The sequence below is a fragment of the Pagrus major genome, chromosome 16, assembly GCF_040436345.1.
Source record: "Pagrus major chromosome 16, Pma_NU_1.0".
Taxonomy (NCBI): domain Eukaryota; kingdom Metazoa; phylum Chordata; class Actinopteri; order Spariformes; family Sparidae; genus Pagrus; species Pagrus major.
In genome coordinates this window covers 14,343,687-14,369,843 of record NC_133230.1, presented here as the reverse complement: position 1 = coordinate 14,369,843, position 26,157 = coordinate 14,343,687, and the positions used below count along the sequence as shown (strand labels likewise).

The window sequence follows — 26,157 nt, the reverse complement described above, 5'->3', positions numbered from 1 at the left end:
ATTCCTGGTTGGTTTGTAACAAGAATGCTGTATTTTATTGGATGTATGCATGTAATCTATGATTGCGATATGATTCATGATCTTTTTTGGAAAAACCTCATTTTCATTTTTGCTGGAAAAAACTGTTAAAATCACAGCAATGTCACATTTGATGGAGTCAAAGCATCTGGAGAACAAGATGTGTAGGCCAGAGCACCTCTGGAGCACTACAGTACTTCATTATAATGCTGTTTTGTCACATTTTACCTTCATCAAAAAGTTGTAGCTTCTGCAATTTGGAAATTGCATTTCACCATACATCTGCAACCCAAGGGTATTTCCACAAAGATACAGCAATCAATTCTCATCAGAGCTGTTAAATTCTCTTATCGAGCCTTCAAACTCATGCAACTGTTTTCCCACTCTATCATTCATCAACCTTACGTTGTTTAAACGCCGGGCTGTTTTCTATCGGAGCGCCCGCCATCCCAACGCTACATCTGACACCACATGAATGAAGGGTTTAACTAAAAAGCACAAATACAGAAGGACTCAGTGAGATACTCTCTGACAGCGGGATGTTCGGTACCATCCACCACACCAGATTTCACAAGGTAGACCAAACATGAATCGGTGTCTCTGCACTCACGATGAAATCTGGCAGAGGACAACACAGACCGACCATGGAGTGACTCTCTGCTGCTGGCGAAGAGCTTAATGAGAAAATATTGGCTTGGCTGTTTCTGAACTGAATGGCAAAGATGTTTTGCCGCTCTCTCTCTCTCTCTCTGTCTCTCTCTCTCTCCAACAATATGCCGGTAATTGGATAATAAACTCCACCTTGATGGAGAGTTGAGAATATTGAGGTTTTTTCTTCCTTAGCGCAGTAAAGGCCTGCGACTGATGGGCTTAACAGGTGCTTGTTGGGGATATTGAGTGCATCGTGATGGGTCAGATTCGTTCTGTTTTCGCTTTGCCCTTCTCTTCCTCTCACGTTCTTTCTTCTGCCTCTCTCCCTCCATCCATCCATCCATCCATCCTCCTCTCAACCTCCCTTCAGTCTCGCTTTCCCTTCTGTGTGTGTGTGTGTGTGTGTCTCTGACTCATGCAGTTAGCAAGCAGACTGTTTTGTCCAGGTCTATTTCTGGATGTCATGCTGTGGAAGAGAAAAATAAGATTAAAAACACAGAGAGAGAGAGGGAGAGAGTGAAAGATAGATATTTCCCTGAGGCTTAAGGATCTAGGAAACTTAAACCGTTTTTATTCAAAAAAAATTCAGCAAAAAGGACTGTCTGTCACCACGGCGGTATGAACACACGCACAAACACGCACACGGACATTAAAAAGAACTAAAATACCATAACCATTCCTCATCTCATCACACTGGGCGTCAGGAAGCCACTGACTGCATTATAGCGAGCCCACAGCTGCTCGCAGTCCGATCGATAACTGAACCTGATAACCATTTAACAAATTGATTTCTGAAATGGAGCTTTAAATGGATAAAGGCCGCAGACGCACGCCGATACACCCTGGAAAATGAAACCCAGCGAGCTTTTATTTCTTTTTTTGTAATCATTCTCCTCTCCCTCAAAAATCTTCAAACTTACCAATTATCACCACTTTGTCTCCCATGACTTTTCACACTGTATGTCAGCCGAACACATGAGAAATACTGCCCGAAAAGAAGAATGTGGAGCTCTTTTCGGCACTCAGGCAGACAATTTATTCCTTTCATCCGAGCTGATGGAAGCACACCTGATTTTCATTTTTTGTGACATTTAAAAGTTTTGCCCAAAACTCACTTGACAGTTTGCTGGAAACCTGGTGAGTCGTCAGGGATTTAAAAAAAAAAAAGTGGGGGCACAAAAAGAGAAACCGCAGAATGACGATTTTTATCAATTTCCAAAAAAGCTGTCTAAAGTTCATTGGTCAGCGCTTCAAAAAACACAAATCCTCCGAGAGTGCTTGAGGCAGCGAAACCCCCTCAGCAAGATTCACCAATGAGGCAGTAATATTGCGAAAGCAGATGTAAGAAATCGTTGGATCTCTCACTTTCAACACGAGTTCTATTTTTTCCCCCTCTCGTTCTGTGTTCCAGTTTCTTGTGTTTAACCTTGGAAACCCAACTCCAGCTGTCCTCACTTTGATAAATGTCATCTGCTCTGGACTTAACAAAGAGCGTGGAACAAGAAAAGAGGAGAAAAGAGGAGTCATCCCCCTCCCTCATGGATCATAACAAAACCTCTAGATTCATCATTCGTCCCATTAGATCACTCCTGACCGAGAGATTCCACTGTCTTTTTTTCTTTTGCACTCGTTTTACATAAGTTCCCCTTCTTCCCTTGCCAAAGAGGTCAAGGTAAGTTCAGTAATGCCTACCCTCCACATGTGCGATCCTTTGAGTAATAATCCCTCACTGGTCTGACACACATATGCACACATACAGGCCTCTACGTTCACTCGAAACCAACAAGGTGTGTCCGCATGAGTCATGATTTACGTGGAAACCTGCAGGGAAGGGCAAGGGGATAAGTGAGAGATGTCTTTTCTCCCGGACAAACGGCAGCATTTTTCTGCAGTCGGGCGGCGAAGGCAGGTCCCCGCGGATCAGCCGAGAGCCCAAGAATGTGACTTCTCGTACGGCGGCTGGGCTGAGCTTTGAGCTTTGATCCCTGACTGAAGAGAAAGTCGGATTTTCCGGCACAGTGAGTGACGGGCCGGCAAAAAGGGATGGGAACTGGGAAAAGCCGGGCGGTTACTAAGGCAAAAGGGATTGTGTGCGGGAGGGAGAAGAAGACGACGCAGGGAGGGGGGAAAATGGCACCGCACATTCTCATTCTCCCAACCCTAAGTCATTTCTTTCTTGGCAACTGCCGGCTAAAAAGCTTTTCTCAATGAGAGACAGAGGGGATGCGAAGGGCTAAGACTTGTCTGTAGTCTCTCTGGGGGCTTTTGCAGGAAGCACTGTACCAGAGAGGGAAGGAGATAGATTCCCGGACAAGCGGGGAACAATGGTGGTGACATGGCATAACTAATCGATATGAGAAAGCTCCCCACTCGAGGACAGGGTCAGGTCTCTTGATGAGGCAGGACCCGTCTCTCCCAGCCTGTTCCACTCATGCTCTCTGGTCTTGCCATCCTGCCATCCCTCCACACCCTTCATTTCCTCTCTCAGCGGACATCCTTTGAAATGCTAAACAATCGGGGCAAAGTCCACACCTCGGCTTTCCCCTCGAGATAGCGAGGTAATTTTTCCCTGGCACCACTCGAGTCGCCCCGGCCCGACAGCTCTTCCCGCCCAGCAAGCTGGGTCTTGATGGAGGGATAAGAGCCTGAAAACCAGCAGATTAGGGCAGTAAAAAAAGAATAAATTGTGACTTTGTTGTCCATCATTATTATTAGCAAGAGAATGGCAGCTTGGCATAACTAAAACATTTGCTTTCATTTACCGAGGACTCATTTATCCTCGCCGCAATTAGACGATGGAATTAATTTGCACATGAAACGAGCCTCATCCTGTGCCTGAATAGAGACACAAGTTTTCCCTGAAGGTTTCCTTTTATTCTCTGATATAAAACTATAGACTCTGTCTAGTCAGTCTGGTCCAAGTGAAGTGGATGTACATGTTGTATCTTCTGTGTGTCGTGTTATCATGGGGCTTCATGTATTTCGCGGGCTGTTCCTGCATGCATCACTTAAAAATTTGATGTGAAATCAATTCTACGTTACAGGACGATTACAACTGAATCGAACGGACTTACAATACGTCATTACATTCAGTAAAACTTCCCTTCAGTCAATGAAATGATCTCATCTAGTGATTATGATCAAGAGAGGTAGAAAATAACCCTTATTTTCATTAGAGTTGTACTCGCATCCGTACATTTTCAGGTAAAACACCCATTAATTTTGTCTATTTTCGTTTGTAGTTGTGTTCTCGATTGAGTCCCATATTGCCTGCTGCTTGGCATTCTCATCATAAAGCAATCCCCAAAAGTTATTTCTGGCTTTGCTGTGAAATATTTGAAAGGCAGAGCAGATTCACAACTCCTTTCAGGTTTCCATTGGGGAACATCTATTCCCAATTCACTAATTTGTGGCACTTTTTGTCAGCAGGAACTTTTCCAAGATACCAGGATGCATTTCAGACACTCCCTGAGTTTTGGTGCCTGATGGTCCAGAAAACTACCAAAGTGTAACTGGTTTTGGCATCTTAAAGTGTAACTTGTGCAAACTTGACTCATTCTGCAAGCTAGCTCTCGTTGTCGCTACTCTCATGAGGCCTACAGATGGAAATTTTTTGTTGTACTGCGGTAATGTTGTTTAATGTTGATGCTGAGATAACGGTTATGTAGCCGACTTCCCGACTAGTCTGAATGCAAGCGAGATAAGGAGAAAGTGTGGGCGAGTGAGATAAACAAAAGTGAAACTTGATGTTATTGGTTAATTGCTTCAATGTGGTTACATAAAAGAAAAAAAAGAGAAACAAGCAGACGAAACATTGTGAACATCAAGTCTTGTATCTTTGGCATGTTCACGCTCTCTTTCCACCAAGTTTTTAACCCTCAAAGACCCAGACAGCCGTCGCCAGCTAATAATACCTGTTGTTAAAAAGTGTTTAATATCTTTTGAACCTCTCTATATGCTTTAAAAAACACGTTCTGCAGCATTGACTCATCAAGGAAACCCACTCAGTTTCTTCTTCTAGGCCAACGTTTGAGAAACACCAAATTTTGAAAAAGTTCTGGTAAATTCAACCATTCTTCCTGAATCAAATGACGTGTGGCACTTGATGCTGACTGCTGGATTAGCCGAAGGGATAACCAAATAAATACAGGAGAGGGTTAAAAGCAGCATCAGGCTGATCTCCGAGGTTCTTCAGATGCAGCGAAGTCTATTAATCGATTAGTTGACTAAAAGAAAATGAATTGCCAGCTATTCTCATCATTTTTCCAAGTAAAAAATATCAAACCTTTTCTGGTTCCAGCTTCTTAAATGTGAGGATTTGCTGCTTTTCTTTGTCATTTATGACAGCAGATGAAGAGTCTGTGGGTTTTGGACTGTTGGTCGGAGAAGAGTGAAGACGTCACTTTGGGTTCTGGGAAATTGTGATGAGCGTTTATTGACTAAATGATTATTGGCTTCATCTCAATATTAATCACTTCAATCCCAATAATTTGCCCTACAAGGCTGAATTCCCTCTTTACACATCCCCCCGTGTTGTATTAAAAGACAGAAGATAGATTACATCTTGAGGCCGTGATTCATTAGTGACATTTAATGATGATGCAGATGGGTTATCATACCAACAATTAAAGCCAACAGCCCTCGAGTTTAGTACTTATGTTCCTTATGGCCTCCACGTAGATTCTGCCCCACTCGTGACGCTCTCTCCTTGCTGACGGCGGTAGCGCTGCTCTTCATTACCCCGCAATGCCGCCCATATATCACAGCCTTTACATCAACAGCACTCTTCTGAGAAATCCTTAATTAATACGGCCAGAGCAGAGGCGTCTGGTTCAAGTCAGAAAACACCCCAGAGACTGAAAATATGATGTTAAATGAGGTCTGGGTGGAGCGGGGGGTTAGCGCTGCTGACCACACTGGCTAAAACAGCTGTTATGTTGTGGTTTTAAACAAACACTGCAGCACACGCGTACATACACATACATATTTATGCACACACACAGAGCCCTGCCTGTTCTTGTGTTTTGGTCAGGAGCAGAGCGAGCCTCTGTGGTCTGGTGGGGTTCAGTAACACACATGCTCTCTGTTTATGTTGTGCTCAGAGGCCTCCTGTGGTCTGGCCTCACACAATCTGCCGTCCCAGCTCAACCAACGCTCTCCATCGCATAGGTTTTTCCCCTTCACATCACTCCGAAATACTTATTTAGCTGCTTCTCCTCCACTCTCATCATTTTCTCCAAGCTTCAACGTATTGATTCCACTCAGAAACTATGTTGTGTTTATGTTTGGGCAACACACACACACACACACACACAGATGCTTTTTGGCAATGCCCAGGTCATCGGTTGATGGTGTGCAGTTTTGTGTTTTGCGTGCAGCCTTGACTCACTTTCTCACCCTGTTAATCTCTCCTTTCCACAATCTCCCTCTCAGTCTGCCTCCCAACTCTGTCTGGTGCGTCTCATTTTGCAGTCTATTGTTGGAAGCCAGTGAGTTTACGGGGGGAGCCGCTCGGCCTGAAAACACAAGCGGGGGTCGGCGTGGTCGCAGCCGAGCGTGACGGATACAATAACCCCTGCAGCGGAAGCACCCATGTGCTAAATTACTGCCACAAATGTTCTTCCACCAGGCCGCGGCAGGACCATCAGAGCCACTCGGCTATCTCCAGCCCTGACGCACTTTTCCTTTTTCCGTTACATAATTGCGCCCTGACCAAGCGCGTCCAACAAGTCAAGATCCACTTAAATGTGGGGGGATGAGGTTGATAGGAGGGGGATAGTGGAAGTTGAAGACTTAAACTCTGAAAGAAAACAAATTAGTTGTGTTCTCGGGCTCGCTCTGACTGTGGGGCTGCAGGCAAACACCAGTATAAACACGGTGTTGCAAGGTCGGTTTTCTTTGCATGATATTTCTGCTAAAACTTGTATAAATCTATGAAAAACTTCTTAATAACTCCATAAAATGCAACCTGTATCCACCACTTAATCAATCAGATGCAAACAATAGTGTATAAAGTAGTTCTAAGAGGAAATACATCAATATCTGATATAAAACTACAGCTGCAGCCGTCTGTAAAAAGCATTGACCGAGAATAAATCTGTCCCGGGCTACACTTATTTTCCTGCACAGGATTTGCGTGAGAAACTGCTACAAACAGTGAGCAGTTTGTTTAGAGGAAAAGCGCATCAGCAGCTCCTTCTCTTCTGGCATTTCCCCCCTGTGATTTAAACTCGTTCACCTTCTTGCCAGCAGCCACAACACCTATTGTTCGCGCGGACCGACCACTTCACACCTCCCATTCAGATCTGTGCTAAAGCCATCCATTCAGCTGTGTGGAGGAAGTCGAACCGCACCCATATCACAGTGGCTGGAAAAGACATACTGTACGACTGCCAGCGACACTTATCTTGTGGACTACTCACAAAAATTCAAATGATATGGGCTTCTGAAGCCGGGCTCTATTTTTAGAGGGAATATTTGTGGCTGTTGTTGTAATGTGCGATGAAATGTAGCATGGAGACGGAGGAGGGCGAAATGCTGAAAGAAGGACTTTGTTAGAGCTTCAAAACAGCTTTTAATTTTCACCATTTTAATGCCTAAAATGAAAAATTACAATGTTCCTTCACAGATGGGAAAATCCCCGTAACAGCACTTAGAGCATCATGGGACACCGAAAGTCATTACTGCCACTAATATCACTTTTACACCAAAATGAGCGAGTGAAGCATGAAAACAAACCCACCAACACCTGCTAACATCTGGCTTCTGTCTTCAATACCAATGGATGGAATCGAAATTCACTCGGGTGTCGGTTGACTCTGCTGTAGTCACGGGTGTTTACTGGCTCACGAGCCGATCTGTCGGGTGGACACGCCAATCCTCTCCCCTGGTCAGGCACGATACTATGATGCTTGACGTTAAGGACGTTGGTTTGTTAATATCTCAACAGGAACCACTCAGGCATTGTCAGCGGCTTCATTGTCAGCTGATTGGATGAGAGACAAGTTTAACGTCTTCTGGATGCCTATTTTTGGAGGATTTACCCACATACACGCTAATTTTGGTGTGAAAATTGGATATTAAAGTCGTTCGACCTTTAGTATTTGACAACCAGGGAAGGAAGTAACTAATTACATCTACTCAAATGAATGAAATTAAGTCTTTTTTTGAGGGGTACGTGTAGGTTTTTACCTTTTTCAACGTAGGCCTTTGGCTGTATTAACTTAGGAACTTCCATCACAGTATAAAACAATGTTAAACTTGTAAACTTATAACATGAGACAAAGAAAAGCAGCAAATCCTCATCCTGGAAAGCTGAAACCTTTTAATTGGTTATCACAGTAATGCAATATTAATGTTCTGTTCATTGACTAACCAGCGCATCAGATAGTAGTTTCAGCTCGAAAAGTTTTAAAGTGCTGAATTTTTATGTATTTGATCATTCTGTTGAAAAACGAGTCTCTGCCTTACCAGCTCAGTAAATTGCCCTTTAATGCTCTTAGTGACCACCGATGTTCTCATTGCCATATTGATTCATAAATGGTCGATGTGCTCCTGCCTTCAATTGGCTATTAACTGAGCCATTAACATAATGTATTCAGATCCCACTTTACTCCGTGGCGCTGGCTTGTTTTGCTAAGATGAAACTTTCTTTAATAAGAAAGTATAAGCAAAGAAGAGACGAGCTCTCTGATGACGTGCAAAGCGCTTCACAACAACATGGTTTGATTCTTAAAAAACAGAGCGTCTCGCGTACAGTTTGAAGGATCGTTCGCATTCACACGGTTCAGGAGAATCATCCAACACAGGCTGTGTTTCACCAGCAAACACAGTGTCCAGCAGCGCTTGGCACGACGGACGGGCTCGTTCATTTTCAGGCCAGATTTCCAGTCCCTCGGCCCCGTGTTTACTTTGTGTGTATGCACATGTGCGTCCATCCGTGTAGTAACACACCGATAAGGAGTGACAGGCTGACACATATGGCCTTGATAAGGTTGTGTTGGGTAATCTTATCTGACAATCATTAACTAGACAGCATGGTTACTACACAAGTCTGACCTGGGGAGAAGGACACACACTTCAGGGTCGGATCGGGAAGCACGAAGAAGGTTGTGTGTGAAAAAACTGTACAAAACCTGTGAAAAAACAACAGTTCAGATATTTGTAGCTTGTAAATATAGAAGAAAAACTGTATATGCTTCTAAAATCTACAGTTTCGCTTACAAGTCACGCATAAAACGCTGACTCTCAGCGAAGAAGCCATCAAATGAAAGAGCTTCAGCCCTGCAACATAACACGAGGAAATTAGATGCACATATAGCATATATCTAAAAGAGGTCTATGCCTCTTGAAGTGCAGCGTATAAAATATGCATAGCAATAAAACTAATGCATAGTGTCTTAAGTGCACCTTGAGTTAAAACCAGGGGAGGTCACATGGAGCCACTGAAGACGACAGGTGACGTGGATAGCTTTGAGGTGATTAGCGGATAACAGGACTAGTGGATGCTAATCTCGTCTTTGCACTAAGATTAGCTTGGAAAGTGAAGCTGATGCTAACTTGGCTTTGCTAGAACTTAAGATGGAAGATAGTAGGTGTTTTATCTAAAATGTGCCTATTTCCACCGCTGGATGAGGCCCCATTTCATCAATGATCAGGGAACTTTTGACACAGCTTTTTTATGCTATATCAAGAGCTAGCCACTCAGCTACGTCCATGTAACATCGCACTAAGTAACTGTGTGTCAGCAGATATTCTGTCCCTCATTGTTAAAGTTGAACTGCTGTAAGCTAATGCTTTTTAGCGTAAAGCTACTGTTGCTAACTCAAGACTTCCTGTATGTTCTTACCAATACAAGCATTTTACTGTAAAGACAGTTGAAGACCTTTACTACCAAGTCACCTCAGTAAGTGTTGTCAATGCTAATGAAGTCGGCTAATGTATGCTGCTAACTGAAAGAAGCTAGCCACACTTGAATTTTTAGCTACATCCATGTAACACTGGGTTTAGCTGCTGTTTGTAGCCTGTAAAGTCTACTCTGAAGACAGTTGGAGGCCTTTATTTCAAAGTCGCCTCAGTAAGTGTTGTCAATGCCAACCAGTTGGCTAACATCGGGCTATGTAGCTAACTCTGAGTTTTAGCTAGGTCCATGTAACACTGTGTTTAGCTACCTTTTAAGTGGTTAGTGGACTAGCTGATCTCACCTTTGCACTCTTGATTAGCTTGGGAAGTGAAGCTAATGCTAACTTGGCTTTGCTAAAAGCTCAGATGAAAGGACACAGGGATTTTATAAATACAGTATGTTTTATTGTATTGATGGTGCAAGATGTGGGATGATGTCAGCGGTGTTTCTTTCCCTCGCTGTTACAGTTTAATGCAGTGAGCAAGGACAGACGTTACGTCTTCAGGACAAAATGAAATGTAGAGGAAGTAGAAGCAGCATGAAGAGGCTATGTTTTAGTTTGTGAGTCAAAAGAAGTAAAAGACAGAGCAACACACTGGTGAAGTGCTTAAATGAGAAGGTGCAGAAGCTTTTTACTGCGTGGGCGAGCCTCAAGCGTCCAACATGTAATGATGGTGATTGCGGCCTTTTCTCTTCCGTAACCGCTCTATGGACTTTCAGAGGGCAGCGTGCCCAGAGTATGGACGCTGATCACAGCAGCTCACAGGAGCTCAGAGTTGTTTGTAAAGGTATCTGTACATAAAACCCGTAATCCTCCATCAGGAACTCTGCATGTTACATGGCAGTGTTGGATGTGACGATGTGTCTGCCCTCAGGTCAGGTGAAAGTTTGCTTTACACTTTGTTATATTAGTCAGTAGTGGAAACACTGACACAAGCGCTGACACAGACGGAGGCGTCTTTATCGCCAGCATCAACAAAAGAAAAGGGACTGATCAAACCTCGGAGAAATTCGAGATATGCGAGCGTTAAAGATCAAGTTCACACATCTGATATAATGAGAAAATGAGAATTTTTCTGCAGCTGTAGATGTCCTGATTTATATATGGAGATTTCAAATGGAAACAGCAGATCAGGCGGCAGTGATGAAGCTACAACTAACTTAGTAATGACAGAGCTCTTAGATCTACTTGCCTCAGCCGTCCCACTAGATACGGCAGCTGGGAAATGCAAAGCAACGCATCTATTTTTTGGAGATGTAGTCCGTCTGTTCCCGTTCCCAAAAAAAACCTCCCCTGTGTCGTCCTCTAAAAAGCTTATCAGCATCCAGAGATGCCGCCGGCTTTGAGGCTCATTTGGTCTCGCTTCATACTTCACATTAAATGCAATTTATTGAATAATGAATCTCCTCTGCTCCTCAGACCGTGTGAACTCAGTAAATTCACTCAGCGTTCAACCCCCCCCCCAACCCCCCCAAAAAAACAGGCCTTTAAGGTCACTCTCTGATCCTGGATGTAATTCAAATGAAATTTTCTCCACGTCAAAGAAAGAGTACAGGAAGCCAGATGCCTCGGCGCTGCTTGGTGAAAATATTGGCAGAATCCATGGGCTGCTGGTACCCTTACAAGGAGGATGAGGAGGCTGCACAGTGCGACTGCGTTGGTATGTGTGGACATGCTACTTAATAAGAAGAGCGAGAGGAAAAAAAAACATGAATAAAAACTCCTCTTGCTGATACATTATTCATGTTTTGTAGCTTCTGGGGGTTCCACATGAGTGGCCACAGTTAGAGTTAGCGCCGGGTTTCGGCCAAACAAGATGCTGCTGAGTATGGGGGAGGGAGTGTGTGTGCGCGCGCATGTGTGTTATGTGTGTGTGTGGACAGTGAGGAAGAGGCTGAGGGGGAGGCTCGCCCGAAGGCTTAAAAAGAAGAAGATTCACTGAGGAAAGCAGGAAAAAAAAGTGGGATTGGAAGAACGCACTACTGAATCAGCACTACTTTGCTGAAGGGAACGCACACACACGGGGCCTGGCAGCATGCACAGCCGTGCACATATGCATATGCTGATGCACAATTTACCACACAGACACATACACACAGCTCAGACTGCAGTGTAAACGTAACACATACTTGTCTGGGTTTCTGTCTGTCCCCTCGTCGGCTACAGTGCAAACACTTCAGACGGAAAAGCAACCCTCCACCGGCCAGGCCAAAGACAAAATACACACTCGACTTAACGACTCCACGACCGAAACAGAAAGGCGAAGACTCGACGCAATAAATAGCAAAGCGTTTCCAGACGTTCCCCGACTCCTGAAAAGTCAGCAATCCCAGGAGAATATATGTGCGCGTGTTTATAGATAGTAAGCTATGTAGCTGTGAGCAAATACTCCCCCAGTCACCAGATACCCCTCAAACTCCAGACTGGGCCCACTAGCAAATAGAAACACTTCCTTTCACACACACACAGACAGACACACACATCTGTGTGTGGGGGGGATTTAACCTATCACCTCAATATAGAAGCCACGGTACTGAAAACACTTTGAGCCGATCGCGCCGCAGACGGAGGCGCTGATTAAACGTGCGGCGAAATCGTCTCGACAGCCACCGCAGAAGTCACACGTGTAAGATTGGAAAGAGGAAGTCGTTTGATATTCATACACTCGTACAGACATGCAGACACATAATGAGGACAACAGGCCTCTTTGACTCTGAGTGGATTTGAAATTAATTGAGCCACTTCGCTGTTTTTGAATTTGCATTTTGAAAGGGCCAGGAAGTAGCAGACTGATGAAAGGGAATAGGTAGAGTCCCCCGCCCCGAGAATCAATCCCGGGTTGTCTTGGGCGCCGAAGGTTTCGTCTTCAGACGTGCAGAACAGCAGCGGTGGAAGAATTATTAAGACGTTTTACTTTAGCGACACTGAAAATACTCCACTACGTGTGAAAGTCCTGCATTCAGATCTTGTTCTGAGGTCTGGAAGGGTATGGTTGCATAACATTGAAATACTCCAGCAACAAACATGTTATAACTTACTTTAAATCTCTGGCCTGAAATATAAATGTTTGGGCGTTGAGGAAACGATGAGGCAGAACTTTGGTTCACATCTGTTGACATCTCGGTTCAAATCCAGGAAGTGAACTGCTCAAACAAACAAAAACTTAGTCCGGGGACGTGACAACACACACCCTTTCCTCAGATATCTGTTCCAATGCCTCTTACTATAGGATCCACATCCTGCATCTGAAGCTTCCCCGTCGCTCTCCTCACCTGTCTCACTTCAGACAGCCCGAGACCGTCGCGTCTAGCGAGCGAGCTGCAAATGCAAACAAGATGCAGACGCTTTGAAAACAAAGTGCTGTCGTGTCACAACTTTCTGGGGAAATAAACACTTCAATTCACCCCCACAAAGACAATACAACCCGTCGAGCTGCTAAACAAACCAGGATTCTCGCGACTCTTCATTCTACTTTCCCTCTTTTTCCCTTTTACCTCGGTGTCTCAGATTCTCGACAGGATCACTGGGTTTTTACCGCTCAGGCTCCTTCTCCCCCTGCGTCACTTTTTAGTTTGCTTTGATGGCTGTGATGTGGTTGGATAGACGCCACCAGACAGAATTAAAGAAACAGGAAAAGCATCCTAGGGCTTTGAGACAGGGTCACAGAAAGAAACAAGAGGGAAGGGAAAGAAGCAATGTGAGCTTACGAGAATATATATGTGACACCAGCTGGATGTGCAGACGGCGTTCAGAACCCGTGGAGAGAAACCAAACCGCTCAATCTTTGTGGAAATGACTCATAGAACAAGAAGCGTCCTTATTCCTCAAATGTTTCCATCAGCGATGTAATGAGATCGTACAGAAGGCCAGGGTCGTGAGAAGTAACGCTGGCAGGATTGTTCGGGAGACTTTGTCACATGTATGCTGAATTAAGTAGTTGTGCATGTGGGCTTTTGGGAGAGTGTGCGACAGAGGAAATGACTACATAAAAGAGAAGAAGAAAAGGCGAAGGAGAAATCATAGAGAAGGGTTGTGGGCGTTAATTTTGAATACCCGGCATTACCAGCACCAGCAGCTGCACTTTGTCCTACATCGCCTCCCGAAAAAACAAGCACGCACTCCTTCCACTTTATCTGAAAAGGAGGCCCCCATCAAGCTCATGAATAAACACCACGCAACAGCAAACTGCCAAGGAAACTGGGAAAAACAGCGAAACACCAAACTGATTCTTTCCTTCCTCTCTCTGGTCAATCATGCACCCACGCTCTGGGCATACCGAGACTCCCCTCGGTGAGACCAGATGCCTTCTTCCCTTGTAGCCGTCTCCTCCTCCACCACCTCCTCCTCCTCCTCTTCTTCATCCATCCCCCCCCCACCCACCCAGTTAGTTTTGGCTTAGCCGCTGATCCGCGAAGTGTCGTGGAATCTGCCAAACCAGGGCATGGTTGTCGATGGGCTGGAGCTGTGAGAGCGGCCATTGTCGCCAGAAGGAAAGGAAGGGATGCACGAGGAAAGAGAGGGCCGCAGCAGGCGCAGGAGAGTCGCCGGTTTGATGGAGAGAAACACGACGGAGTAAAAAGAGGGACCATATGGGGAGGCTGCGATGTCAACAAGGCACAAGCATCCCCTCTGGAAAGAGAGCAAACTTTCGCACAATAGGACCCCTTTGGAGCGCCCGGGGGCCGCCCCAAACTTTTACGCCCCGAGAGTGGAAGTCAAACTGAGCCGTAAAAGCGTGATGAAGCAGACGGGGTAAAGAGCCCTTCCATCAGCCTGCCAGGCAGCCAGATCTGCTCCAACAAAACCCCCTTTCTCTCCTCAAAGCCTCGGCCCCTTAAACATTGAGCCATGCACACATTCTTCAGTGACATAATGCTTTTTTAAGCTATTGCCCTCTTCAACCCCCCTCCCCCCCTCCTTCACTCACCCACCTCCTCTGTGGCCTTACTCACATTTCCCCCTTTTGCCAATTACTATTTGAATATGAATACCAGCAGAGGGGCCGAGTGTTTGTTTTCGCTCCTGCCGTGGTTAGAAGTGAAGGAGGGAGGTCAGCTGACGTCAACGATCCGCCGTCTCATTGATGTGCCGGCGGTAGGTGTTTGCTGAACGGCCTCTCGGGGCCATAAAAGCGGCCATAAAAACTAGCTACTACCCCCCCTCCCCGCCCTCCTTCCCCCCCCCCCAGCAGAGCGGCTGCAACGCCCCGAGGGAGTCACAGAGCTCACAGGAGGCGAGGTCGGCGACAAAGCTGGCGCTCTAATCAGTTTGTATTGTTTCCTTATCTGGAAGGATATGTTCAATTCTTTAACTAAGAGCTCTGAATGTGTTAACTCTGATATAGGCCAAAGTTTCAGCCCACTGCTCCTCATTGATGAGATAACTCCGGTCAGGTGCTCCACAGCCCGGGAGTCATTCAGGAAGAGGGACAAATCCCTGCGAGCACTGGGACCAGCGGCAACCCCCCCCCCACACCATGACCTCTCATGCACCAACACACCCTACGCTCCGCAGTTTACCAGTGAAAAGATAACAGCCATATAACTACAGCCTAATTCACTCACAGTGAAACCAGTGTCCACTTGACTGGTCACATGAGACGACGAAAGGGAGCGCTAATGTGTTGTTGAATCAGAAATTACAGGCCTGCATGGAGATAAAGAATGATTGATTCCTTTAATTCATGATGCATTTTTTCTTGGAAATACAACTCTGCCCTCATCAACAAGCAACTGCATCATTTTATTGGATTTTGTTCACCTAGAAACACCAGTTTGAAAGTATTCTCGGTATAACTTGGCTGGTTTGAAACTACGTAGAACATCAATACAGGCTCGGAGTTTAAAATATCTCACTCTTGGGCACTGACCAAGGTCTAAAAACAGAATTGATATACTATCACCATATAAAGTTGAAAATGTGTTGCAAAACGTTGGAGATATGTTTTTGCCAATGTGACGATATACTGTAGGTCCAATATGCACACTTCTTTTAGCTCCGTTTTAGTCTCCACCAGCTCCGAAGCTCAAGACCCACCTCTTCTCTTTGGCTCTCATAAAGGTTGTTTTACTAGTTTGGACCGTGCTCTGGGTATATACATGATCTTTTATTGTCCATTCAGTTGAACTGATTTTTTATTTGCCTCTGTCCATAAAGCACTTTGGTCGACTCATTTTAAATGTGCTATCGAAACAAAATTGACACCACTTCTCTTGAAATGTCTGTCATTAAAATATAAAACATTTCTAAGCTCTATGGTGCTGAGCAGACAATGTACAGAGTAAAAAACTAATCATCTCTGGTTTTGTCACAACGGGGGACTAACCATGGCATTGCCCAAGTCTATGTCGAAAACTCATGATTAATGATTTTTCTCACATTGTTCAGCCTCAGCCTGGCATCAAACAACTTTTATAAACTATCCCCTTTCACACTCGACAAAAAACCCTACATCAACCACTAACACCTGGCTTTTGTCTTCAAATAGAAAGGGTACAATCGGCAGTCGTGCATTTATCATCTCCAGCTGGATGGAGACAAGACAACCAGGTGGACACGCTAATAGTCGCCCCTTTTCCAGCACGATGCCATGAAGCACGCTGAAGTTTGGGACGTTCGCATGTAAATACTTTTCCATCCATCTCAGTTCAAGCAGCACTTGAACTTCGTTTGACAGTAAAAGACAAAAAAAAGTAACCACCTACATGCTGCTTTCCACTGTGACCCGCTTTGTGGTTTCTTTGTGACGCTGAATGTGACACACCAGAAGAAAAAAAAAAAACAGGAAGGCAAACTTGTCAATCACCTATTTTTAGCTGGTTTATCTGTAATTTAAACTTGAATCTCTGCATGAAACTCTGCATGTCTACTGTTAGACTTTGCAGCTTTTAAATATAGTGAGAGAGCAGACAGACAAGTGTTGGTTGATCAGCTAATAATAAAAATCCAAGGAGGCCGATGGCAAAACACTGCAGCAGCTGAACGTGGGAATGTTGGAATGATGGCGCTTCAGAGCAGTGTTGCCCCCTGTCTCAGCATGCCCCATGCCACCCAGAGAAAGTAGAGATGTGAGAGATTTCTTTAAATACTTCGTCTCTCTGCCAAAAAAAAAAAAAAAAAGGAGGACAGATGTCAGAACTCAGTGCACTCCCTAAAACCTGCAAACAGCAGCCATACATTCCTTTCGTCGCTCCTCGGCAGAGATTTTAATGAGAAGCCAATCACATGTCCGTCTTGATCATCACTTTTTGCCTCAGCCAGTCACATACCTGTCTGCTTTAATTGAGTTAACAAGGACCCAATCAGCTTCTCGCTCGCTTTGCGTTCTGCACTGTCAGAGCCTTCCAGACACTGTGCAGCTACTCACTTTCCTGTCTGCTCGCAAACTTTTTACATCACTGTATCAGCACTAGTTAAGGAGGGAAGAGTGACAGAGAGAAGAAGAAGAAGAAGAAGTAGAAGCGAGGGAGGGAGGAGACGGGCTTACAACTTTTACCACTGTGCCTGGCTCTCTTATTAATCCATTCGTCTTAAACATTTCCTGACAGTCGTGGGCAGGAGAGGGATTTTGAAGCCTTGTTATTCTTCACTCTTTCAATTACCGTTACTGAAAGCACAACAAGACCTCGGAGCATTTTTTTTTTCCTCCAGAGTGGAAATGAGGAGCTTTTAATAGAGGAAATGATTCCAGGGGCCGGCCCACTGCTGTGCTAATACCCACATCGATTTTCATTTTGGGGGAACCCTCCCAGCTGATCAATCTCTCTCCACCAACTCGCCGGCAGCTGGCCCGGGAGGGGGGTGCAGGATGGTTCACTTGGGCTTCACTGTCTGATCCGATGGATGAGTGTGTGTGAGCCGAGTTCATGTCCACCCTTCCCTCGCCTCCCCCCTCCCTGCACCGCCACCACCAACACCACCACCACCTCTGAGGCCAGGGGCGGCTTGGCTGTGCTGGTAATCCTTCAATGAATGTGGGTCACTGAGCGGGGCTTTGCCTTCGTCACTCAGCAAGGGGACAGACAGCGGGGTCGTGACCCCAGTCATCCCTACGTGCACTCACACACACACACATACACACACATGGTCGTATTCACACAAAGACAAAGACCCGAACACACACACACATAGACACAAACAAAAAAAGAGACATGGATGGATGAGCAGCCACACGGCCAAAACTCACACAGACGAAAAAACAAGCAGCAACACAAACTTGGGATACAACTGAGCAGATGTGAGAACATTAGAGCTGAAATGGTTCAGAGGATCGATGTTTACCAGTCAATTTAATGAGTAACAGGCGAAAATGCCAAAAATGCACAGGTGGCAGCGTCTAGCTCTTTTTCCCTCTCTTACAGTTACACAAACCAAGACATTTGAAGACGCCAACTATTAAATTCATCACTAACTATTTTGGGAACTCATTAATCTGGTTGAGTAATTTCTAAAAGAAAAAAGTCCAAATTCTCAGATTCCAGTTTCTTTTTTTACTCGATCACGACAGTAAACTGAACATTTGTGGGTTTTGGTGGGAAAAAAAAGACATTTGAGGACGTCATTTTGAGCTTTAGCCGACACTGACTGATGTTTATTTTATTTTACCATTTCTGACTTTACGAACAAAAAAATAATCGACAAAATGAATCGAAAGTGAGAGTAATCATTAGTTGCGGCCCTAATCGACAATAATTTAGATTAAAGGTGCAGTATGTAGTTTTGGGGAAGAAATTCTAATCAGAGGAGAAAGGTCTTCACTGACTGATGTTTGTTTTTATACATAAACAAACTTAATAAACAAACTCTCTTTGTTTTCATGACTGAATAAACAAACTGACCTAAAAAGGACAACACAACTTCATACTGTTTTACTTTGTTTACATTTGGCAGACCCTGCCACCTTTCTAGCTTCATTTTCCTATGAGAAACAGCTTGTTTATACATTTGAAGATTAAAGATAAATATTTCTGAGCACAAATATTAAATATTTGCCAGTTCTTATTTATAAATGTGAGAATTTGCTGTTTTTTGTTGGTTTGTATCTCTGTAAACTGAATACCGCTCAGTTTTGGATCGCTGTTTACAGACATAACCTTTGCCTCTCAGAACTTCTGACGGACATTTTTCCACTTATAGGGACATTTTTTAGACGGAACCATTAAGCTAAGAAACGCATGTTATTCGGTGGCCCGACAAAGTTAAAAATTTAGATCCTGTCACGAGCTAATCACTCAAGTTTATCACCACGAACTGACTGCTACCAGTTACCAAAGAAACAGATGCGGCGGCAGACGGGAGCCTCGACAGAAATACTCAGACGAAGCCGTGTTGACTTCTCTCATGAAGCGGTGACACAGTGACTTGCCCCAGATAACGCCAAACAAGGCTGAAGCAACTCAAACACAGACGGTTGAAATGACAAAGACGGAGAGAGTGAATGTCAGATGGGATGTGAGGTGGATAGACGGTGTGATAAGATAAAACAACAAACAGAGGTTTAATCGAGTCTAAGGCTTAAGTCTGTCTCTGACACACACACACACACACACAACATGCACACACACCCAAATATCAAAGAGTCCTAATTAAGCTGCGCCACATTCAAACTTATTATCCCGCACATCATTAACATTCTCCATCACGAGCTCGGTATTTTATCTAAGAGAGAGCAGGCAATCATGAAATATTCATGATTTATTAATCTGACTACAGAAAAACAAACAATGGCAACCCAGGGAGTGTGACACCCTCTCCTGCCAAACAGCGAGGTAGCAACATGACTGCGTTTGACACTCGCTCAGCACTCCAAATCTCCCAACAAGAGTCCGCTATAGGGCGCCGCCGCCGCCACCACCGCCGCAGCGCTGGCATTCAGGTGAATGTCGGTTATTCCCACTCATAATAGTGTTTTACTGAGATAAGGTGGAGAGGAAGCGTCGCCGGTTTCTTTCACTTGGCAAAGATCGGCTTCTGCCTCTCGTTCTGTGGCATCGTGTCAACAAAATGTCAACTGCCGCGTCGTCATTAAGAAGGAAGACAGGCAAATGGAAATGTGGCCGGGAGCCATCCCGAGCCAAATCACATCAGCGTCTCCATGTCGTTCTGATAGAGAGGAGGAGAAGGAGAAAGAGGAGGAGAAGGAGACAGAAGCAAAGGATGGGGAAGGAGAACAGAGTGAGGATAAGAGGCTGGCCCTCCTTCCCTCGTTTCTCTCCCTCTCAGGCTCTCACGCTTCTGAGAGAATTTTCTCAAGTGGGGAAAATTTCTGCTGATGACACCGTTGTGAAAATGAAAACGCCGCGCCGCTCAGTTGATGTCGCCATCATTGACTCCTAATGGGGGGAAAAAAAACCCCACTCCACGCACAATTTTCTGGACTCTCAGTTTCTTTCATCCCAACTCTCCGACGTACACGGCGCCACTATCACTCGATCTCTCACCCACTTTCTGGACTGTGCAAACACACAGTCAAGTTTTCTGCATCTCCTCTTGACTTTCGTATACTCTACATCTCTCCCTCTATTGGCCCGTCCTCTCTTTCTCTCTCTCTCTTTCAAGTCCCTCGGGTGACCTTGAGCGGCAGCTGCCAGTGAAGTAGCTAAAGTGCAAAGTCAATACGCGCCAACAAAGCTGGTTAAGTATTAAATGGGGGATGATGACGCTGCTGTTAGTCAGAGAAAGGCTTTGACAAAGAGAAAATAAAAGGAATATGTGCTGTCGGACTTGAATGGAGAACTCAATAGCAATAATGGTTGACTTAGAGGGATTGACTCGCAATATTAGGAGAGACTGCAGCTGTGATTCCAGCAGGATAATCTGGTGGAAAGGGAGCACTTAAATGCTGGGCCTACGAGTATGCTACTGAGGGGGAATATAAAGAAAAAAATGCTTCACGTGATTCATGACTGAAACAGGAAGTATAGAGCCTCTTTAAAGAGAAATGAGAACCACAGCTACAATCACAAATAGCAGCGAAGCCAGTAAAGGAGTTTTAGTCACCACAAGGCATAGCATTACAGTAAAATCCCACCTAATGTGAAATTTTTCAATTGTCGAGCCTGTAACAGCCTTTCACTGTCCTCTCCCAGGATCATTGTCGGAGAGCCCTGCAAACTCAGTGGATAATGTAGCAGTGAATGGGCCCTTTCATCAGCGCCTGGCCATGGAACTGGACCGGAGTGACTCCAATTGAAGCTATTGCCGCTAAGAAAATCAATTGAATAAATGTGCGGAGCGTGCGCGGGGCGTGGATGTCGGGGGGAGCTGGTTCAGGTACCTATATGTGCTGGCCTCCAGTCCTGCATTCCTTGTGTAGTGCAGCATTCCTCTGAAAGGCAACAAAGTCAAAGGTCAAGAGGCAAAGATGAGCGTGGATAGCTCCGCAGCACCAGCTATAGTATGTATTTATGTGTAGGTGGATGTATATTGATTGCAAACGACCGAGTAGATAAGGCAGGAAAGTATGTGTCAGGCTACATTCAAAGAGCATCCAGGTATGTACGTACACCGTGCAGTCAGTGCTCCCTCCTCCACCTCTAACAGCTGCTCTGACACGTGTGTGCATTCCTGAGTCTGCACTGCAGCGTCCCCGCAAGGCATCGCCTGTCCGCCCTCAGCCTGTGGAAATGGAGTGCTAACACCGGCCGGCCACATATAGATCCATTTACCTGACAGAGCTACATCAGGGTTTTTTTTGCAAAGCACGGGCCGACACCCAAAGGGGGCTTAAATTAGATTAAATGAAAGGTATCTGCTTGATTAAAGGAGACCTATTATGCTTTTTCCTTTCCTTAAATGTAACATATAGATTCTTGTGCATGTAAAAGATCTTGGAAGTTGGAAAGGTGAAAGTCTGCATCAACAGAAGCTCACCTCTCCCACAGAAAACACTGCTCCTGCAACGCCTCGTCAGTAGTCCTGCCTTTTGATTCCATGACATCACTACATCACCATGCCACACATCTGTATAATTTATGGCTAGTTTGGCAGATGAGAATTGATTTAGCGCAGCTGCTCTGTCGCCGTTAGCGGTGCTGCCTCAGGCGTGTGTGAGCTGACCAATCAGAGCCAGCTGGGTCTTAAAGAGACAGGAGCTAAAACAGAGGCAGCAGCACCGGACAGTATGAGAAAACTGATGTGTTTTTTGAGCATTAAAAGCATGTAAACCTAATCTAGTAGAAATAAATAAAATAAAATTATGAGCATGAAAATGAGCATAACGTGTCTCCTTCAAATCCAAACAGACTGCTAAATAAAAAGAGGGAAAAGCCTTAGATTTATTGGTTTCACTGTCACACCGAGTCTTCCTATTTTTACAACTCCGTCTCCAGCTGTGCTCCCGATTGTTAATTTCTCCAGTTCATCTCCTGATTTTTTGACACAAATCAAATAGTTTCAGCTGAAAAAAGGATGAAAATTGGTCAAACGACAAAGAAAAATGCCTCCAAATTTCCCTCCAACTAGTGAGAGATCTTCAAGAAGATATTGTACGTTTCTTTTTTTTACTTATTTTACAATGAGCTAAGGATGTAAGACAAATTAAAAGTCATTTTGCTATCACATCCTTGTATTTGTTCTATCAATCTTTGCTGTTGGGGTGCCAATACCCCAGATAATCTCCTTCTTCTTCACAGCCTAATGTTGGAAGTCAGCTGTGTTGCCAAATTCCAATTTAGGAAGGAAAGGAAAGGAAACTGCACGCTGAAAACTGTAAAAGTGTAAAAAAATGGAATTGGATTTCCTGAGTTTTTAACCGTGGACAGAAATCAAATGCAGCATCGATGCTGGAAATGAAATGACTAACAGGCAGCCGTATTGATCTAAAATAACTCAACCGTGAAACACGTTACAGTGGCGAGAGTGGGCAGTGAACGCCCCGGGTTCCCTGAAGTCACCGCTGTGTCAATCAGCTGATTGTGGTGTGGAGACGTTTCTCTGAAGACAGAGGAGGCGACTCCGAGGTGGGGAGGGAGAGAGAGAGACCAGGGGGTCGGATCCGTTGGGGAAACAGAGCCGTGAGCGGAGCGGAGCAGAGGTAGGCCATCCAGAGACAACTGGAATGTTGAGATAATGCATGACATATCTCTCTCCAGGTGACACCGAGCCCAAGGCATCCAGGGAGAGGATGAGTGTGCGGAGGGGGGGAAAAAAAGGATGACGAATGGATAGACAAGTGCATGCTTGTGAAGTTTTGTTAGAGCTCTTTCTTTTTTTTGTTTTCTGCTTTATCAGTCTGCGAGGAGCTGGAGGTTCATGTCAAGTTCAAGGAGAGTCACTTCCTCCCTCAACCAAAGACATCTTCACCCACAGCTCCTCTCTCTGTCTGTCTTTGTGATTGATCCAGTGGAAATATGCGTAGGTTAACATTCCATATGCTCCTTTCCCTTAACATGTACACTAACACACACACACACCCACCCACTTGGGAACAATGTCGACAAGTGCTGTTATCACATGCCCGAGTTTATCCAGGCTTTGCAGAAAAGGCACAGGTTGCTAAATGTAGATCAAACCGGTGTCACTCACAGAGGAGTGAACCTGACAGCCGAGTTCATCGCGTAATCCCGCTATGTAAACACCAAACACCACCCCTCTATATTAAAACATACCAAGCGCTCAGGTGCAGCTGTCGATGCCAAGGAGGGGGGAATCATTAATTACCACCTTGACAAAAATGGAGACCTCCAAAATTAGATGTAATCAACAGTCCCTGGGGGCTAAGTGGGAAAGATGGCACCAAGTCCTGGAAACGGAAAGGTGATAATTAACCCATTATGACTGATTTATTCGCAGTTAATCGCCTCATAATTCAACCAAACTTGTTACAGGCGTAAACTACACTGCATGCTCCTTTAACGGGGGGAAGCAGAGCGCTGTCATTACAAGGTCACTGTAGCACTGGTACTAATTTGAAAGCAAAAGAAAAAAAAAAAAAAACTCCTCTCACAGTCGACTTTCACTTAATTTGCACTAAGTACAGGGTGCAAATCAAACATGTCCGTGCATATCCTGGTATATAGGCTGCAGTGGTGCTCCCATGGAGAGGGGCTGGAAGGTGGAGGGGAGGGTGAATTCCTTCATAGGAGAGGAGAGGAGGGGAGGAAGGGGAGGAGGGGGTGTCCACCAGGGAGCTAATAGACTGGCTGGAGATCTTTTACTTCATGCCTGAAAGGGAGCAGGGAGGGTGAGGAGCAGTCATGTAGAGGGACATAAAAAGGTTGGTTAACTATGACCTGCAGTTGGGGATCTTTACAACACTCATAACACTTTATAGTTAACCAGGTTTCAGTTCTGGGTGTGATTTATAAGCCTGGATTCATGAAGGGGGAAGTAAACTTACATTCTGAAAAGGATGCTGCTCTGTTTTTGGATGAAGGTGACAGCTCCGTGCGCACGGATCCCGCGCGTAAAAACCACCCCAAGAAACAACTTCCACAACTTACTTGTCATACTCCGCGTTGTCCTTGTCGCAGCGCGCGTCCTTGTGCTTCTGCCAGTCCTTGCCGTGCTTGCAGGTGGTGAGCAGCACCACGTCCTCCGCGTTGTGGACGTGGTGTAAGGCATTCCTGGTGTCCGAGCCGATACCCGTCAGGTAGCGCTTCCCCTTGAACACCAGCATGTATTTGCGAAAAGGCGGGATGGAGTTGTACTTCAGGTACCCCCTCTCCCCGCCGGTCCGCGGGTGCTCCTTGGAGAAGAGCGGGATGGACACGTCGAAGTTGCGCCTGAAGTTCTCGGTGCTGATGCTGGCTTTGGCCAACATGGCCTGGCCGATGTCGAAGCCCAGGTCTTCCGTGTAGTCCGGCCACGTCCCCGAGTACAAGTTAAATATGAGGTGGTTCCTGCCGTCGTTCCACAGGGGCAGGTTCTGGACCTTGGTCTTCAGGTTGTGGACGTATTGCGGGGACAGCTGGTCCCGGTCCAGAGTGTCCAAACTCAGGACGAACAGACAAGCCTGTCCGGGGTCCGAGGTGTAAAACCTGGACCCCTCGATGGTCGATAAAATATTCTGATAACTCTCTGAGATCTTCTCCCCCTTCTGCTGCGGGTAAACATAAACTTTGAATCCGTTCTTGTGGCACAGGGAGAAGTCGAAGCAGGAATCCATGCGGCACCGCTTGCCTTTGTAAACACTCGTGTTGACGTCCCTCTTCTGCCTCGGAGAAATGTGCAGGTTGTACTCCTCGGTGTCCGTCTCATCCCACGGCAGGAAAAGGTGTAACGGGTCCGAGAAGTGAGGCCAGGGCTGGTCGGGCCGGTACCCGTTCCGGCTGCGGTCATGCCGGCTCCTGCTCGCCGCTGGAAGTTGAACCCCTCCGAGGTAGAAGAGAAGCACCAGACATGCACCGGCGGAGAGCAGGATCAGGTAGCGTTTTTTGGCCTGCATGTGTCCTGGGAACAGGGGCGAGTTGTTTAGGAAGAAGAAATGTAAAGTGGCCCGAAGTTAGGCTCTCACCAACCCCGGCTACACCGCTCCATCCTCCGGCAGCCTCCAAGGATCCCCAACCCCCCTTCTGCGTATTCGGTTCCCAAATCCAGCAAGTGATCCAGTGCATGTGGGCGATTTTACAAGTAGTGTCCCGTTCTCCCTCTTCTGAAGACTTTTTTCACCATATCGCTACAGATCCGTGCTGGCCGGACCCTCTTCTCTCGGACAACAAAATCACATGCAGCGACTCTCTTCTCCTTCGTCTTCTTCTTCCCCTGCGCTTCTCCACAGCCTCATTCAGACTGGCTGCATGGGGCTATTCAAATGGTAAAAGAAGAAGAAGAAAAAAAAAAAACTGTCCGACAGCCGTCTGGGAACTCTCTCCCCCCGGCTGAACAGCGGCAGGGGTCCCCGAGGCTCTCCCAGACGGAAAGGTATGCCCCGGTTTGGATGTTAAACTCGGTAACACATTGACCGGGGGAGTGTGAGAAAGCCCGTCGGTGTGGCCGCCGCTCGGATCCAAACGCGTCGGGGGTGAATGCGTCTTATTCCCCCGTCTTTTTTTTATCCCTCCATGGTCCCGTGTGGAAGAGAAAGCCGGAGAAAAAAAAGCCTGGAGGAAGCGTCGTAGCGCAGGAGCAGCTCAGCTTCGGCTCAGCGGTGCAACTGTAACCTGACGAATCCCTGCATTTCTCTTCTTATTTATCACAACCTCCCTTCATTCCCCTCATACGCGCCGATATAGAATAAAAGCCCGGTCGGCGGGAGCCCCGCAGCGGGCGAAGTTCTCCGGTCGACACGAGGCGGACAGACGCGCACCTCACAGCCGGCAGATAGCTGAGAAAATGTTCAGAAAGACGGGATTCCTTGATCCGAGTGTCCAATTACCGACTGCTCAGTTGTTCCGATTGTTAGTCGGTAACATTCCAATCCCGACACGACGGCAGCTGACGTGACGTCCCATCGATGCGCATCGGCGCCGCTGATTGGTCCGCGCCTGGGAGCGGAAGAGGCGGGACTTAGGGGAATGCACCCATTCATAACCGGAGTCCTCCGCATGTGCAAATTATCTAATTGTGAGGCCGATGGAAGAAGCGTGGAGACGAGCCAGAGAGCAGAGCCGCCTCAGAGAGAGAGGCTGAGAGGTTATGTACTGAT

At 45.9% G+C, this 26,157-nt stretch overlaps 1 protein-coding gene across 1 annotated transcript in view; it reads right to left on the bottom strand.

Moving 5' to 3' along the window:
* The window catches only part of ext1b (exostosin glycosyltransferase 1b), a 122,577-nt gene extending 96,669 nt beyond the window's left edge, over positions 1-25,908 (bottom strand). The window contains exon 1 of the mRNA XM_073484288.1: positions 24,014-25,908. Within this exon, the coding sequence (XP_073340389.1) occupies positions 24,014-24,957 (944 nt within the window). The 5' untranslated portion in view covers positions 24,958-25,908. The remainder of the gene's footprint in view (positions 1-24,013) is intronic.
* Between the last annotated feature and the right edge of the window lie 249 nt (positions 25,909-26,157).